The following is a 16,630-nucleotide window of genomic DNA, read 5'->3' as shown; positions in this document are numbered from 1 at the left end:
TTTCCATTTTCACCAGAGATGGGGAATCAACCTACAGTCCTCCAGATATCGTTGGACTCCACCATCCCTGACCATTGGTCATGCTGGCTGGGGCTGATGGGAGTTGGGATTCAACGCAATCCGCATTCCTGATTTATACAGACTTCCTTTCATCCAAAGTGGATCACTTACACTTCACCAGGACCAAGACGAGTAGCGCTGACAACATCACAAAGCAGATGGCTACCAAGACATAGAGGATGGAGACATGAATTCTTCTGCTGTTTTTCCTTTGCGGAGACTCAGCATTGGCAGGAGCTGTAGAAGTGAAGATTAGTGGAAGCGTTTTATTTGCAACATTTAAAAAATAAACAAACAGAAGGAACAAATGGTGACCTCCCCTTTTCAAATGAATAACAAAGGGGGTCAAAGTCATGTAACATGTGTGAGTGAAATAGTGAGTGTGCATGTGTTTGTGCACAATCACAGCAAGGTTGCCAAATTCTATTCTGAGTTCCAGGGGGAGACAAGCTGTCTCTGTGCATAGGTTGGGCCACCTCAACTGAAAAAGGAACCACATAAATTGGGAAACAACATAAATGAGTCTGGACAATGCTCCTTTATTTAAATTTTATTTTTTATTTTTACCTGTTATGTAAGAAAAGGCTCAAAATATTAGATCTTTTCATGTTGAAAAAGTAATGCTGAAGGTGAGGGTAAATCAGTACTAAACCATCTAAAACATTTTGCTTTATGCTTGGTTAATGCTTAATGCTGCTGTTGAGGACAGTTGGACCAATCTAAAAGGAATGTACATACATTTTATACAACCAAGGCAAATGAATATTAGAGGAACTGTATTTGTCATTGTAAGCTTCAAGAGCCAAAAGATGCTATCTAGAAATACTACTACGTCTGGCCAATGTGATTAGCCTCCTGGACGACTTGACTGGCTATAACCTGGTATTGCATAGTAACCATAAGCCCTACAGCTGATTATGGTACACAGTGTTCTCTGATTCTCTGATTTCTGCAACTTCTCCCCCACCTCCACCCCGCAATTCCACGTAGCAAATCCGATTCACTTGTTGGGAGAGGGTTGCCACCTACTGGGAGAGTTATGTGTATGAGTCCCAATCCATTAGAAAACTGAAGTACGTAATAGTGTCAGAACACTAAGGGGTATGAGAAAGAACATGTAGACTGTAAAAGGGGATGGGTGGGAATCAGAAGTAGAGGAAATAAGAGTTTGGTGGGAGGAAGTGGGGAATTTTATAAGTCATATGGAAATAATTTAGAGCCCACAAAGAAGTAATTGCTCCCCAACAATCAAAACTAAGAAAGGTAATGGTCATGAAACTGAGTGGGAGGATCCTGAATCTTTTCCTTCCTATTATGATCATGGGGATCTAAGTGATCTTGCAAAGGAGAAAGTCTGTGCTGTGTGGAACTTAGGAAGCTGCCTTTTATCAAGTTACACCCATCCAGTACTGTCTACTCTGACTGGCAGCAGCTCTCCAGTCTCAACCAGGCAGTGGTTCTAACTGGACATAACAGGAAATGGTAACTGGAAGTACCACTGACTGAAACTGGGGGCCATCCACGTACAAAATATGAGTTGTTCTACTGAGCTGAAGCTTGAACCCCATGGCAGTGTAAAATTATACAATGCTATAAAGATTATTGCTCTTTATACCAGCGTAAATGAGACAGAATTATGGTCTGGTTTTGTGTGGGTTTGTCTGGTGACTCAGGGAGTTTCCTTCTTGCTCTCTGTGAACCTAATTGCAGATTTCATAGAGTTATGTAAACAATGAAACACCTGTGAGAATTTACACTGTATAAATATTGGAAGAAGTGGTGTAGGATATCCAAAGCAGCTGCTTAAGAATATGCTCATATTTTAACGTTAAGTGGCTAAATTAATGAGATCGGATTTATGTCGTAGATCAGCAAAGATGAGATACTACAATAATATCAAAATTCCCAATTCTGTGTCCACTGACGCTAAAGGAAAATGGAGGCGATGCCTTTGAATACCGGTTGCTGAGGACCATGAACAGGAGAGAGATGTTGCACTCGTTACCTGCTTGTGACCTTCCCAGAGCCACCTGCTTAGCCATTGTGGGAGTCAGGATGCTAAACTAAAGAGATATTTAGGCTGATCCGCTAGGACTCTTCTTACGTTTTCATGAAACAGCTTTTCCCAGTAACAAACTAAACATAAGCAGGCTTGTGAGGAAATGAATGTGGGGTTTTAAAAAAATATTATTATTTGCATTTTATTGTTAATCTATTGGCAGTCCCTATTAGGCCCTTCCCTCCTCCCCATTTCTCTCTTACGTGTGTGTGTGTGTGTGTGTGTGTGTGTGTGTGTGTGTGTGTAGAGGGGGGAAGAAGACCGAAAGGAAAGGAAAGCCAAAGCAAAAATGTATTTATCTATGGATAAAAAGCATGTGTCACACATAGCACTTCTGATTTGCAGGTGGAACACAATCAGGGTAGTCCAAGTTGCATCTAGATCATCTGATAACCCAATCCCCACACTTCCATTCCCCACCCCCACCCCCAGATTCCAGCACCTCATATATTATTCGGGAGCTGCTTCCAGCCTCTTTCTCCTCCGTGGCCATGCTCAGCTCCGTGCTTGGCCTCCTCAGGAGGTCTTTGGACTTGGGGGGAGGCCCCCCCCAAAGAAATTGGGGCCTCTGACCAGTGATGTGGTTTGCTGCTGCAGCAGCTGGAAATACTGTTTAAACGTTTTACTAAATGTAGACATTTCCAGCTACTGCAGCAGCAGTGTTCTCCTGCCCATCTATCCCAGAATACATCACTCTGAGGAAGGACTCCCTTGGCCCTTCCTCAGTGAGGCGGGACGATGTGGTGGCCAAGAGACCTCCAGTGATGCTCTCACAAAGCAAAAATGGGGGGAGGAGGAATGGGTCTTGTGGTGCAATCTCTTGCATCGGTTCTGCTAATCCATGGCCCTCCAGATGTTGTTGGATTCCAGTTCCCATTATCCCTGACCACTGACCATGTTGGCTGGGGCTCATGAGAGTTGGAGTCCAACAACACTGTGGGGGAGGCGGGCAAAGATTTGCCACCCCTGTCCCAGAGGAGTTTTACTTATTGTGCTCCAAGAATTATGTTACTGCAACCTCCAACCATAAGATATAGACCACCTTCCTACATGGTGTGGAGCTAACTTTCCAATGTGAGGCACAACCAGGGTGTTGAGGATGGGTGTGTTAAATGTGAGCTATGATTTGAGATTAATATGGGATCTATCGTGCATTTGGTTACACAAAAAGCTAACCAACACAGATGTAAGGGGGGGAAACCTTGCTTTGACCCAGTTGTGTATACATAAAATCTTGAACCACAATTTAGCTGAGTCATCACACATTCTAGGGCTGTACTTATCTGTGGAAACACATGGTGCCTCCTTTGCTTGGAAAGTACCCTCTTTGTATATGATCTTGCTCAATATAATTAAGGATTTAATTGAAGTCTTCCCCATAAATGATAGTAAAGGTAAAGGTAAAGGTACCCCTGCCCGTACGGGCCAGTCTTGACAGACTCTGGGGTTGTGCGCCCATCTCACTTAAGAGGCCGGGGGCCAGCGCTGTCCGGAGACACTTCCGGGTCACATGGCCAGCATGACAAGCTGCATCTGGCGAGCCAGCGCAGCACACGGCAATGCCGTTTACCTTCCCACCAGTAAGCGGTCCCTATTTATCTACTTGCACCCGGGGGTGCTTTCGAACTGCTAGGTTGGCAGGCGCTGGGACCGAGCAACGGGAGCGCACCCCGCTGCGGGGATTTGAACCGCCGACCTTTCGATCGGCAAGTCCTAGGCACTGAGGCTTTTACCCACAGCGTCACCCGCGTCCCGAATAGTGGTGTTCTGTAATTGTGCAACCTTTGCATGAATGCTGTCAAACCCAAGGGACCCTCAGTCTTTTTGAGTATAACCATTAATTAAGAGATAATTATTCTCATCCATATAGATATTGGGACCTCCATGAGGGGTCTCTGATTCACATCTGTGAGTTACTTCTGGCAGGAGTATTGCTACTGCCCTAGATTTGGCGGAGCCCCCTGTGCCAAATGCTCATTCCAGCCAGTCTTTTCACAACCAATCCATCTCAGGAGCTTGGAGGTGGGTCTCCTGAAGAACAGCCATGTCAGCTCTTTCCCAAGGTACCTGCTGATACCTGCAAGTTTCCCCTAAGGCTGAGCCCTTTATGTTAAAAGAAACTGTATTTAGCCCAGCGGTAAGATAGGATGGCTACAGGTTGAGTGCACACGTCATCTAGATGCCATTTGGAATACATACCACAATTCGAATTGCTTGTCGCTTCATCAGAAGGAAGGGCATTGATACTTGAATAGCTTGGGCTGTATCCAGGATCAACGACTACACAGTACAAATTCAGGAGTTTGGGATTAGAAACAGAGAGCACACCACAGACATACAAAGTCGGTAAAACTGCTAATGTGCACGAAACATGCAGAATCACTCCCTTTTTCCTCACTCCACCATGATGAAATCCACCAACTATTCAACAAGTTAGTAGAGGGACATAGCTATGCATTCCTCTCTTGTGAAATGTGTCAGTTTCAAGCTGAATAGTCAACAATTTTAAAATGAGTCTGTAAGAGCTTGCGGTTAATTTAACGCATTGACCACATTCTAATTTGGACCCCAAGAAGTTTCACTAAAGTTTCAAACTGTGTGAGCAGGTGGAGCTCCCTCTACATACCATATTAGGCATAGCTCAGTTCTTGAAGGCAGCTTAGTGAGGGAGAGCTGGTGAAGTTTAAGGGTACTGCTGCACTGTAAGAAGAGGGCATCAATTTAATGGGGCAGCCTTTGTCCCATTTGTCCAGGAGCTCATGTTTCACACTAGCTGCTTGACAAACAGCAGCTTATGTTGAGTGAAATAAGCTACATTTAGAATTTAGACTCCAGACACATTTAGAATTGACTATAGTCTATTCAAGTGTCTGGTTCCTCTCTTCCTCCCATTATAATTGTGTGTGAGGGAACAGAGATCTTTAATATAGAAGACAGAAATGAGGAGAAAAAGAATAGCTAAACTTAGAGACTCTTCCTTCGGGGGGGGGGGGGGGTGAAGCAGCATGACACAATGGTCGCACAATTAGACAAAGGCTCTGAATAGCTGTTTTGATTTTGTTTGCTTAAAATCGTCCAGGATTTGTAAAAGGAAAGGCTGAGAGAAAGAACAGAAGTACTTCTTCAGACAGTGCTGAATAAATGTATGAAATTCACTGCCACAAGAAGTAAGGATTTGTGGCTCATTTGTGATCTGTTGATGGTTACCATGGAACCTCTATGGCAGGGATGGAGAACCTCCTGTGTCCCTCCTGAAGAGCTTGGACTCCAACACTCAGTGTGCCTGCGGACAGGGATGATGGCAGATGGTGTCTACTAGGGCTGCCATGCGTCCGGCTTTTCCCTGACACATCTGGGAATCGCTCAGAAAAATGGTGCCTGGGTGGATTTTTACTGCAACAGCAAAATGTCCAGGAAAGCTCCCAAAATCAGGAAAAGTCCCAAAATGAAAATAAAAGCGGAAGGGCTCAACAACTTTGTCCAGATTTTCACTATTGGGAATATGGCAACCTTAGAGTCTACCAACTTCTGGCTCTCTGTCCTTGCTCTATGACTCATTTGCTGAGACAGGATCTCTCCAGCCTTTCTAACTGCGTAGTTCATAAATATCACAAGCTGAAATGAATGTCTCACTAATAACCATGCATGCTAAAGAAGACTAGAAGACTGAGGTATTTTCCTCACCTTTCTTAGCATCCATGCCTCTTCTGTCTGCCAAAGGTGTTGTCTGACTTGCAGGAATCATTGCAGTCACAACACCCCCATCATCATAATCGTCGTCATCGTCAGAACTGTTGGGTGAATCTAAAAACAGAAGAATGGTTAACTCTGATAATGGAAACAAGCCACTCAGATTTGGGGGGTTTTTGTGTGCATTATTTACAGAATATTTGAGTCAAATTAGCAAATCCATTGGGTGGGTGTGAAAAGCTGAGCTTTGAATTTATCAAGGCTTGCCCTTGAATTGTTGTTGTTGTTGTTGTTTAGTCGTTTAGTCGTGTCCGACTCTTCGTGACCCCATGGACCAGAGCACGCCAGGCACCTCTGTCCTCCACTACCTCCCGCAGTTTGGTCAAACTCATGCTGGTAGCTTCGAGAACACTATCCAACCATCTCGTCCTCTGTCGTCCCCTTCTCCTTGTGCCCTCAATCTTCCCAACATCAGGGTCTTTTCCAGGGAGTCTTCTCTTCTCATGAGGTGGCCAAAGTATTGGAGCCTCAGCTTCATGATCTGTCCTTCCAGTGAGCACTCAGGGCTGATTTCCTTAAGAATGGATACGTTTGATCTTCTTGCAGTCCATGGGACTCTCAAGAGTCTTCTCCAGCACCATAATTCAAAAGCATCAATTCTTCGGCGATCAGCCTTCTTTATGGTCCAGCTCTCACTTCCATACATCACTACTGGGAAGACCATGGCTTTAACTATACGGACCTTTGTTGGCAAGGTGATGTCTCTACTTCTCAAGATGCTGTCTAGGCCTGTCATTGCCCTTCTCCCAAGGAGCAGGCGTCTTTTAATTTCGTGGCTGCTGTCACCATCTGCAGTGACCATGGAGCCCAAGAAAGTAAAATCTCTCACTGCCTCCATTTCTTCCCCTTCTATTTGCCGGGAGGTGATGGGACCAGTGGCCATGAATACAATAGTACAATTCCAGCATTTGGCTTTCTTGCTATGCACAGTCTGACTAGGACAGTGGCTCTCAAATGTTTTTCTCTGGGCCACACTTTCAGAGAGAAAATTTGCTTGTGCCACACCAATCTTTTTATTGATTAGAAATACATTGGAAACCAAAAGGTAAACAACTCCTAGAGCAGTGCTTGATTTACAAATAGAATTTGCTCTCATTTTGAACAGATAGCTATCCATATTTTGAGAAGTAAAATACTATACTATATTACACAGAAATGTTTACATGTTTCTTTGATTGTCCTTGAATCTTCCTACCACACTTGCCATTTCTCTCTTTGAGAACCACTGGACCAGGACCAGCTCAAGGCTCTTTGCTGCCCCAAGTGACTCCCACAGAGGATGAATGAGTTTTGTCCCAGGAACCCTTGCAACGTCAAATTCAGATGCATGCTATCAGAGGCTTCACCATGACGGCACTTTCACATGGTGTGGTGCTTCACTGGTGCCTCAAACAAATGGCTGCCTTGCTTGTACAATTGGGCCTTTCCACAGCAATGTTTTTTCTTTAGCAAAGACATTCCACGCCCCTTTATGTGGCTTAGGCCAGAAGGAAAAAGTGAAATCCTGCATATATTTCCGTCAAAATCCTGCTTGTTGGCTTCCTATGGGCACCTGGTCAGTCAGCATGTCAGTCAGTCAGCATGTCTTTGGTCTGATTCAGCAGGCCTCTTATTGGACCCCCTTCTGCTAACTAACACACTTCCCAAGTGATTAGATAAATACAAACATTACACTCCAATACATAAGAAACTGAAGTAGAAAACAGGGGTGGGTGAATTTGTCAGTTTGGGTTTATCTCAGTTTCTCATTTTCCCAATCAATTGAGTTCACCACATTTCCACATCAGCCTATGTGTGTGGATTTAAAAAAACACAAAAAACCAAGTCCTCATGAAAATTCAACAGAGTTTTAGTGCACATTTCTCAAAGTATACACATTTATGCATGGAATTTCCCCTAATATACACACTTTTGCCTGCAATTTCCCCTGATGTAATGCATTTTTTCGTATGTTATTTTCACTTCTATATAGAGCGGCAGGGGAAACCCAGCCAGATGGGTGGGGTATGTATAAATAAATAAATAAATAAATGTCATCATTATTATTATATATTTTTGGAAAGGTTTTTGCCTGGTTAGCTGCATCCAAAATGAGAAGTGTGAATGCTGAGGGACAGCTGTGTTTTTCAGTTCACATACTGTTTCTTGAAGTGCAAATTATGGGTAGAATTCAATGTAGCGCTAAGGTGAACATTCTATCAGGGTGAGGACTTCTGGTTGCGCAACAGAACATTCTCTCCCTCTCCTCCCCCTTTGTGCCCCTTAAATCAGTTAAGGATTTCCCACAAACCTCTGAGGCAGATTTGGGGAGGGCATGGGGTGCATGCAGGGGGAGGGGGGAATCCCGTTGCCCAAGCAGAAATCCTCATGGCAATGGGACTTGTTAGTAGAACACTGTCCTAATTCACATTAAAGGCAACCAAACCAAACTTCTCCTTTACCCTGCACTAATTTCTAAAATAAAGTATCAAAGCAGCATTAGAATATACAGAAGCAAAAGGGGTTATATCTTATTGCCATACATGGAGAAATACAATATAGAAAAGGAATTATCTGGTTAAAGTACAAAGCACTGGATCACTGCAATTTTTCTTTTGGGCACTGGGAATCCAGGTTTGTGGGGGGATTTTTTTTTTTGCAAAGCACATAACATATAACCAAATGCAGGACCAAAGGAGCAATAAAGCACAAGATAAGCAGATTATATTGGAAGTTCATCTGGCAGAAAGTCAGTCATATTGTGGTCACTTACAAAGTGCACCGTCAATTCTTTTCTTCAGCCTAAGGGACACAGTGCCCAAGGCTCGCTTCATTGCTTCAAGTTACGGGCATTTGATCAGCAAAGTGTTTCTCTGACAAAGCAAACTACAACTAGCTCAGGGAGGTGATGGCTGCTGACATCAGCACCAGCAACTAACCAGAAGTAAAAAGATCATTAACTTGGGATTAGAATGTTTATAGAAACGAAGTCCAGTTCTGAAGAAACACAATAAGGTTATTTTAAGACTGCCCCTGAGTGGAGTCTAATTGCTGAGTTCACCTAAAATGAAAACATTTGTATTAAATAACTTCAGTGGTAGTCACATGCAACAAATTGTTCAGGTGGGTCAACTTTCTTTCTTTTCTTTTCTTTTCTTTTCTTTTCTTTTCTTTTCTTTTCTTTTATTATTTAATGGAATTTACATAGCACTTGATTTAAAAGCAAACAAACTTTTGCAAACTCAAAGCAGCTAGCTTGCAAAAAGGATAACACAATGGAATAATAAGTAAAGACAAAAGTTTAAAACAACTATTTAAAACATTCAAACATTATTTAAAAGCAAGACTAAACTAAAAGCAGATTAAAACATTTGTCAGCATCCTACATATTTGGGCAGGTTTGCTTTAAAAAACAACAACACGCTTTTAGCAGGCACCAAAGAGCGTACAGTGAAGGCTTCTGCCTGACGTCAATAGACAAGGAAGATCCAAAGTGTGGATGTTGCCACACATAAAGATCGAATTCGGACAAATGCAAGATGAATATGGTAAAGGTAAAGGTAAAGGTACCCCTGCCCGTACGGGCCAGTCTTGACAGACTCTAGGGTTGTGCGCCCATCTCACTCAAGAGGCCGGGGGCCAGCGCTGTCCGGAGACACTTCTGGGTCACGTGGCCAGCGTGACATCGCTGCTCTGGCGAGCCAGAGCCGCACACGGAAACGCCGTTTACCTTCCCACCAGTAAGCGGTCCCTATTTATCTACTTGCACCCGGGGGTGCTTTTGAACTGCTAGGTTGGCAGGCGCTGGGACCGAGCAACGGGAGCGCACCCCGTCGCGGGGATTCGAGCCGCTGACCTTTCGATCCGCAAGCCCTAGGCGCTGAGGCTTTTACCCACAGCGCCACCCGCGTCCCATGAATATGATATGGCACCTCTAAAAGGGCCAGTTCCACAAATCTAAGTGGTCAAGTGAGCATATATAAAGTGATCATGCAGATAAACTGGCCCCAAGCTTTATATGCTAATAGTAACACAGTTTGAACTTGTCCCAGCAGCCATTGCAGGTTTCTGAGCAGGGGTGTTATATACTGACAGTCTCACTCCTCTCAGCAGTTGTGCTGCAGCACTTGGCACTAGCACAGCTTCAGAATCAAGAGCAAGGGAAGCTCCACACAGAGTGCACTGCAGTAATCCAATATTGAAGCAATCAAAGCACCAACTACTGTGGTCAGACTTTCCTGGTCCAGGAACAGCTGTAGCTGTTGTACCAATTGCAGCTGGTGAAAGGCACCTCTAGCCACTGAGGCTACCTGGGGCTCCAGTGACAAAGCTGGATCCAGAAGCATCCCCAAACTGCAAAAATGCAAAACAAGGGGGAGGGCAACCATGTCCAGGGTAGGCTATTAACCAACCCTCCAAATGTCCCTATTTTCTAGGGACATTCCTGATTTAGAGAAGCCGTCCTGGTTTCTGATTTGATCCCGGAATGCCCCACTTTTCCTTAGGACGCCCCTATTTTCACTGGAGAAATGTTGGAGGGTGTGGAGTTATCCAACCCCCGAGCTGTCTGAAGGAAATCCTGTATAAGGAAGTTTTTTAATGTTTAATGTTTTATTATGTTTTTATATACAGTATATTGGAAGCTGCCCAGAGTGACTGGGGCAACCAGTAAGATGTGTGGGGTATAAATATTAAAATTATCATTATGGAATGGGATGTCCCTATTTTCATTGGAGAAATGTTGGAGGGCATGCTCACCCACAGTGCTTCCATCTTTCCAGGATTCAAGCTCAATTTGATTTTCCTCATCAATCTCACCACTGCATCCAGACACAGGTCCAGGGACTGCGTGGCCTCTCTCCACTGGAGAAATTATGGAGAAACAGAGCAGTGTGTCATCAGAATACTGATGCCACCTTGCCCCAAAACTCCTAATGACCGCCGCTCTCAATAGCTTCATATAGATATTAAATAGCACTGGAGATAGGATAGTGCCCTGTTGCACCCCATGACATTGCCTGCAGGGGGCCGAAAAGCACACTCCCCATGGTACTCTACAGGCTGTGTCCCATTGCAACACAAATATCATTCCTGGAGCCTGTTCAGAAGGATATCATGGTCAATGGATGAAGAGGCAGGAGCAAGGTTGTCCTACTCCCTGCAACAGGGCAACCAAGGCCATCTCAGGCCTGTGGCCAGGACTGAACCCAGGCTGGAATGGATCCAAATAATCTGCAGAATCTAAGACTGCCTCACAACTAGCCTCTACATCAGGCATGGCCAAACTTGGCCCTCCAGCTGTTTGGGGACTACTGTTCCCATCATCCCTGACCACTGGTCCTGTCAGCTAGGGGTGATGGGAGTTGTAGTCCCAAAACAGCTGGAGGGCCAAGTTTGGCCATGCTTGCTCTATATCAGCTTCTCCCAAAAAGGGGGTATTTGCAACTGGTTGATAGTTGATCACATCTAAGTGGTCCAAACTTGTTTCTTTAGGAACAGCTGCACCCCTTCCTCTTTCAAGGCAGCAGGGACCATCCCCTCAAGCAATAAAGCATTAACCCCACTCTGGACCCGACCAGTGAGAACCCCTCTGACAGATTTCATAAGCCAGGAGGGGCAGGGGTCAAGAAGACCAGTGCCTAGGGACACGGCCACCAGCACCGTGTCCACATCAGCTGGTTGTGTCAGCTGAAACTGATCCCACACGCACATCCTCGATTCTGTCATTGGGTACTTTCAAGAGGAGCTGCAACACGTGCAGAGGCAAGATCACTCCTAAGTCAAGCGACTTTATCGTCAAAGGGTGTGATCAGTTGGATCTTTGAATTCTCCAGAGCACTCTGCCAGAATGGAAGCCAGTAAAGTCTGGACCATCCAAAATAACTCTGCCACTAGTGGACATAATACAAGCTGCAAAATGAGCCATCTTTGCAGCACACACTGCCACATGGTAGGCACATTTACGTGTGCTAACCAGTGTTCAGTTGTCTTCAGAGTAAGACTTGTGCCACTTGCTCTCTACCCTTCCAAACATGTATAAGCTAAAAGGGTACCAGACTGATCCATTAGTCTGGGGGCTCACGATGAAAGCCTCCATATTGGAAGACTTGCACTCTTTAACTGAAAGGCTGCATGGGGCAGTGATCACAGGGTCTGTCCAAAGGTGGCGAGGCCAAGGTTCAAATCTACACTCAGCCAGCCCTGTGCAGAGCTTGTCTGAGGCCTGGGATGTGAGTCCCTGGTCAGCCTGGGAGGTACGGGCCTTCTTGGCATGACAGCATAAGACCAGCAGGCCCCTGGCAGGGCCTCCCTGCCAGCATAGCTGCCTGAGGCCGAGGGCAAACTTCCTGGCTCCTCCCCAACCCTCTGCACAGGCCTGCACTCAGAGATGAAGCTCAGTGGGTGGCTTGGAACCAGTCATTGCCTCTCCATCTAACTTCATAGGACTGTAATGAAATAGCATCTGGTGGCTCTGCGTTGCTGTGATGGCCTGGGATTCAGACTCGGAGGCTGAACCAAAGGAATCCCAGCCTGCACAGGAGTCCCCGCCTCCAGAAGCAGCTGAGCCAGGGCTGGGACTTGAGCCTGAAGGGTCCTCACCTGTGCTGGATCCTCAGGTGCAGGCACCAGCTGAGTCTGCTCTGGCTCCTGAGGTGATGAAGGACCCATTGCCTGCAGGTGCTCCATTCTCAGCCCCGTCAGGGGAAGCTGAGGTTGCTTCTGGGTCCGGTAACCCTCCAGCCTCTCCTGAACTGCAGGGGCTCAGGGCAGAGAGGCAGAGGGAACTAAGTTCCCACAGGAGGAGTGCTCGCCTCCAGCCCAGGAGAGGCGAGTCACCTGTGGACCGGGGCCGCCCTATGCCCCGGGGCAGATAAAAGCCAGCCAGCCCCAGGTTGCGGGAGCAACATTGTTGGTAACCTGTTCCTGCCTGCACCCTGTCCTGCTCTTCTGCCAGAGTTCCTGACCTCACCCGACTCCCTGCCTTGGACCCAGCTTCAGCTTTGACGGACAGCCTCCATACCGCACCCTCGACCTTGGACTGGACTCGGACCTCGCCGCACGATTAACCCTCGGGACCAGCACAGTTGCTGGCCTGGCTTCCCAACACTGCATGTGGCTGCTGTTTACTGAGAGGGCAGAAGGGCAAGGTAGCAGGGAGCTCAGGATGCAGTAGGCGCAGTGGCAGAGCCAATCCGATGCTCCCCATACAGCACCGGCACCAAGATGAGCTCCGCACTGCCTTGCCCCTCCCCTCCCCTTCTTGGCAACATGCAGTGACGCAGTGCATTGGGGAAGCCAGGCCAGCAATGTAGACCCACCTGTGCCACTCTGCCAGCTGCTACTGTTGTTATGGGGACAAAACTGGGGTAAAGAGTAATGGCATACAGCAACTTGAGCACATCACTGGTAGAGAAGCCATGGAAGAGCAAAGAACTCTCGTAGATCTGTAAGGCACTGCTAGGAAAAAGCCTGTGTCTCATCTTCTTGGCATACTGAGAACACCGTCACGAGCCTGTCAAGTGCAGAAGCACGACTGAGGCTGAAGAACAGAAGAAAGGAAACATACTGACTCACCTGGTTTGGGAGGCAGGGGAGGTTTTGCTGGCTTAGCAAGTGTGTAAATCCCTGTAGGGGGGAAAAGGGGGGGGGGGATAGAAAGCGTTCAGGGAACTGATATTCCTTGAAGATGACATCTCCATTGCTTAGGAGCCACGTACCTATGGGACCACCTCTCCTGGTATGCCACACCTTAAGGTCCACAAATGACAACACTTTGGAGGTCCCAAGTCACAAGGTGGTTAGATTGGCCAGAGCCTTTTCACTACTGGCCCCGCCTTGGTGGAACGCTCTGTCACAAGAGACTAGGGTCCTGCGGGACTTGACATCTTTCCGCAGGGCCTGCAAGACAGAGCTGTTCCGCCTGGCCTTTGGTTTGGACTCAGTCTGACCCTTACGTTTTCCCTCCCCTTATGGTTTTGATCCATGGGCTACTTTTAAAATGAGGCTGCATTTTAAATTGCATTTTAACCTGTATTTTAAATTGCCCCCTATTATGTTTTTATTGTAATTTTACTGGTGTTAGCCGCCTTGAGCCCAGCTGAGGGTGGGGTATAAATAAAATTTATTATTATTATTATTAAAGGAATGACACTGGAATCTGAAGGACAGCAAGAAAACAACTGAACCTGGATCAGCCAAAGGAAGCACTGTGATGCCCATCTTATGACCCCTAAAATCAAGGCCAGATTAAGGCAGCTGGGGTCCCTGATACAGTTCCCCAAATAAAGACCCCCCTCCCCACCCCCGCAGAAAATGCCTGGAGTAAAGAAAACACATCTTATAGGTATCTTAAAGACTAACAATTTTATTATTACATAAGCTTTCATGGACTACAAAAATTATACTCCAAACATGTTCAGTTTCACAACCCTCGGCAAAACACAAACATTTCAGCAACCTTAATAAACAAAACCAAAATATTCTGAGCATGTGCAGTTTCAAATTTGAAACTCATTTCCCATTGTTTTTGCTCCCTTCCTAACTGTCACTCTTTATATAATAACATTAAACATTATGGGGTGTCTGTATTTAAGATCTGTTTTTTTAAAAAAAAAAATTAGTTGCTTTTTCATTGATACTGAACACAATTGATACACAAACCTTTGACTCCTTTTTGACAAGAAAGCCAAGGCTGTAGTCCCTTACCCTCTGATATGGCAATTAACCCTATTAAACATAAAGAGACTTACTTCTGAGTTGACGGGTAGACCATTGTATAGTAAGTTAACTGTACAGTGAATTCTTAATGACCGGGCAACTTATTGTGCAGTTGATTTGGAGAAAATAACTTGTAGAGAGCACATTATAACAGAGAAAATCATCAAAGGAAAGAGGCATTGCCTTAAAACAGTGCTTTTTTTCTTTAAAAATGTTTAGGAGTACTCTCATTTTGACTCAAGAAAATCACCATTTTATAGTTTAAATCGGGGGAAATAAATACAGTAAATGGACAAAAGTGCAAAGATTCACAAAAAGTTCAGGGGTATCCCCCCAGAAAAAAGCACTGCCTTAAAATACTGAAAGGAGATCACTCAGAAGGGTGATGCACATTTTGCTTTATAACTTTCCTTCTACTACGTGTAGAAGCTTATGGTACTTTTCCCCCAAAGAAAGCTCAGAGCATGGGCTGTGGTACAACTGCACTATTTCTAAGGTTGCCATATGTCCTCTTTTTCCAGGACATGTCCTCTTTTTCATGGGTAGAGTTGTCATAGTGCTCCATAGTGAAAAGTCGGCAAATGTGTCCTCTTTTTTTGCTCTTCAAAACCCTCTATTTGCACCATTATAAATCTAGCCATGACCTCATCCACTGCTGGATTTCCAAAAAGGCAGAGTAGGCACTGGTCTATGGGCCTTTTAGGGCCCTGAGACAACAGATCAAAATAATATTGATTTGATCTTGAAATAAAATTACAATCAAGCTTTCTTAGTTCAATGGTATCCCACTAGAGTGGGGCCCCCAAAATTTTGACTGCCTAGGGGCCTTCGCAGGGTTTAATCCAGCACTGGCCTTATCCCTTCTGGGTACAATCACACTCAGCTGTTGTGGCCGACCCAGAGCTCCCTCTCCTCATTGCTGTCTCACTCTGCTCCACTGCCACTATCCACCCCCACAAGCAACCCCTGGATAATATATACACAGGGCTGTATGCGTGTGAACTCTCAACAGCGAGATCAGAAGGAAATGAAATGCAGAAAAGTAGAGACTGTGATAATTGCATTAACATAATAATCACCACCTGTACTTTCCTGCATTTCATTTCCTTCTGATCTCACTGCTTAAAATCCCCCTTGCAACCATGGTGCATATATATACAGCATATGCCTGCAATTCGGGATAATATTTCATGCATCTGAGGAGATGGGACGGTAGTCAACAAAAGCTTATACCCTGCCCTTTAGCCTAAAGGGCTCTCAACATGACTTACAAAAATCAGTTCTAAAATGCCATCGGGTTCACAATCAAAAAAGATATGACACATAAGGAAAAAGGAATGGGAGGGAAGAGGGACGTGCAAGCTCAAACATAAGTTCTTACAGTTTATTTGTTAGCCTTTAGGATGACACAAAACTCTATGCTGTAATCCTTTCGAGTAGGTAAACTTTCCCAAAGAAACAGGGAGCAAGCACTGCAACTTCCCGAAATTCAAAGCAGAAAACAAGGGCCCACTCACCCTGGGATGTTGTCATGCCAGAACCTGTGGGGGGAAGTCTTAGGACCCGCTCAGCAGCGCGAGGAGCAGGAGGCCCCCCAAATACAAGAGAGCGATCCATTCATGCCCTTTCCCTGAGACTCGCTGCAGTAGCAGTGCCTGGGGCAGAGGCAAGAGAGCTCAGAACTTTTGAGTCAAAGGGAAGTGAAACTGAAGGGCCTCTAAGATGCTCCTCTTTGGGCAAGGCACAGCAATGAGCACCTCAAGTCTCATTTTATCTGGAAGCTATTGTAGAAAGCACCTCTTCGGTCTTAGACACAGGAAACATGCAAGGGAGGTGTGAAGTGACTTGGGGTGGGGAAGAATTCAAAGCAGAAATTTCTTAAGAATTACTCTCAGACATGGGAAGGCAAACTAAGGCCCGGGGGCCAGATCCGGCCCAATCGCCTTCTATATCCAGCCCACGGACGGTCCGGGAATCAGCGTGTTTTTACATGAGTAGAATGTGTCCTTTTATTTAAAATGCATCTCTGCGTTATTTGTGGGGCATAGGAATTCGTTCATCCCC

General features: G+C 45.5%; 1 protein-coding gene and 1 long non-coding RNA gene across 4 annotated transcripts in view; one reads left to right on the top strand and one right to left on the bottom strand.

Annotated features, from left to right (window-relative positions):
• Window positions 1–723, top strand: part of LOC114590815 (uncharacterized) — a 14,567-nt gene extending 13,844 nt beyond the window's left edge. The window contains exon 2 of the long non-coding RNA XR_003705177.2: window positions 17–723. This is a non-coding gene — a long non-coding RNA (uncharacterized LOC114590815). The remainder of the gene's footprint in view (window positions 1–16) is intronic.
• Window positions 1–16,630, bottom strand: part of LOC114590814 (C-type lectin domain family 12 member B-like) — a 22,792-nt gene extending 6,162 nt beyond the window's left edge. Inside the window, exons 1-5 of one of the 3 annotated variants that reach the window (XM_028717336.2) lie at window positions 16,084–16,629; window positions 13,424–13,474; window positions 5,804–5,923; window positions 4,319–4,399; window positions 172–297 (exon numbers count right to left, since the gene is read on the bottom strand). In XM_028717336.2, the coding sequence (XP_028573169.2) occupies window positions 172–297; window positions 4,319–4,399; window positions 5,804–5,923; window positions 13,424–13,474; window positions 16,084–16,183 (478 nt within the window). In that variant the 5' untranslated portion in view covers window positions 16,184–16,629. Of the gene's footprint in view, window positions 1–171; window positions 298–4,318; window positions 4,400–5,803; window positions 5,924–8,621; window positions 8,801–13,423; window positions 13,475–16,083 lie in introns of those variants that run through there. The other 2 variants (XM_077924386.1, XM_028717337.2) reach the window with 2 other exon arrangements.

The sequence above is a fragment of the Podarcis muralis genome, chromosome 2 (genome assembly GCF_964188315.1).
Source record: "Podarcis muralis chromosome 2, rPodMur119.hap1.1, whole genome shotgun sequence".
NCBI lineage: Eukaryota > Metazoa > Chordata > Lepidosauria > Squamata > Lacertidae > Podarcis > Podarcis muralis.
The sequence above is the reverse complement of the archived record's forward strand: the minus strand, read 5'-3'. Positions and strand labels throughout refer to the sequence as shown.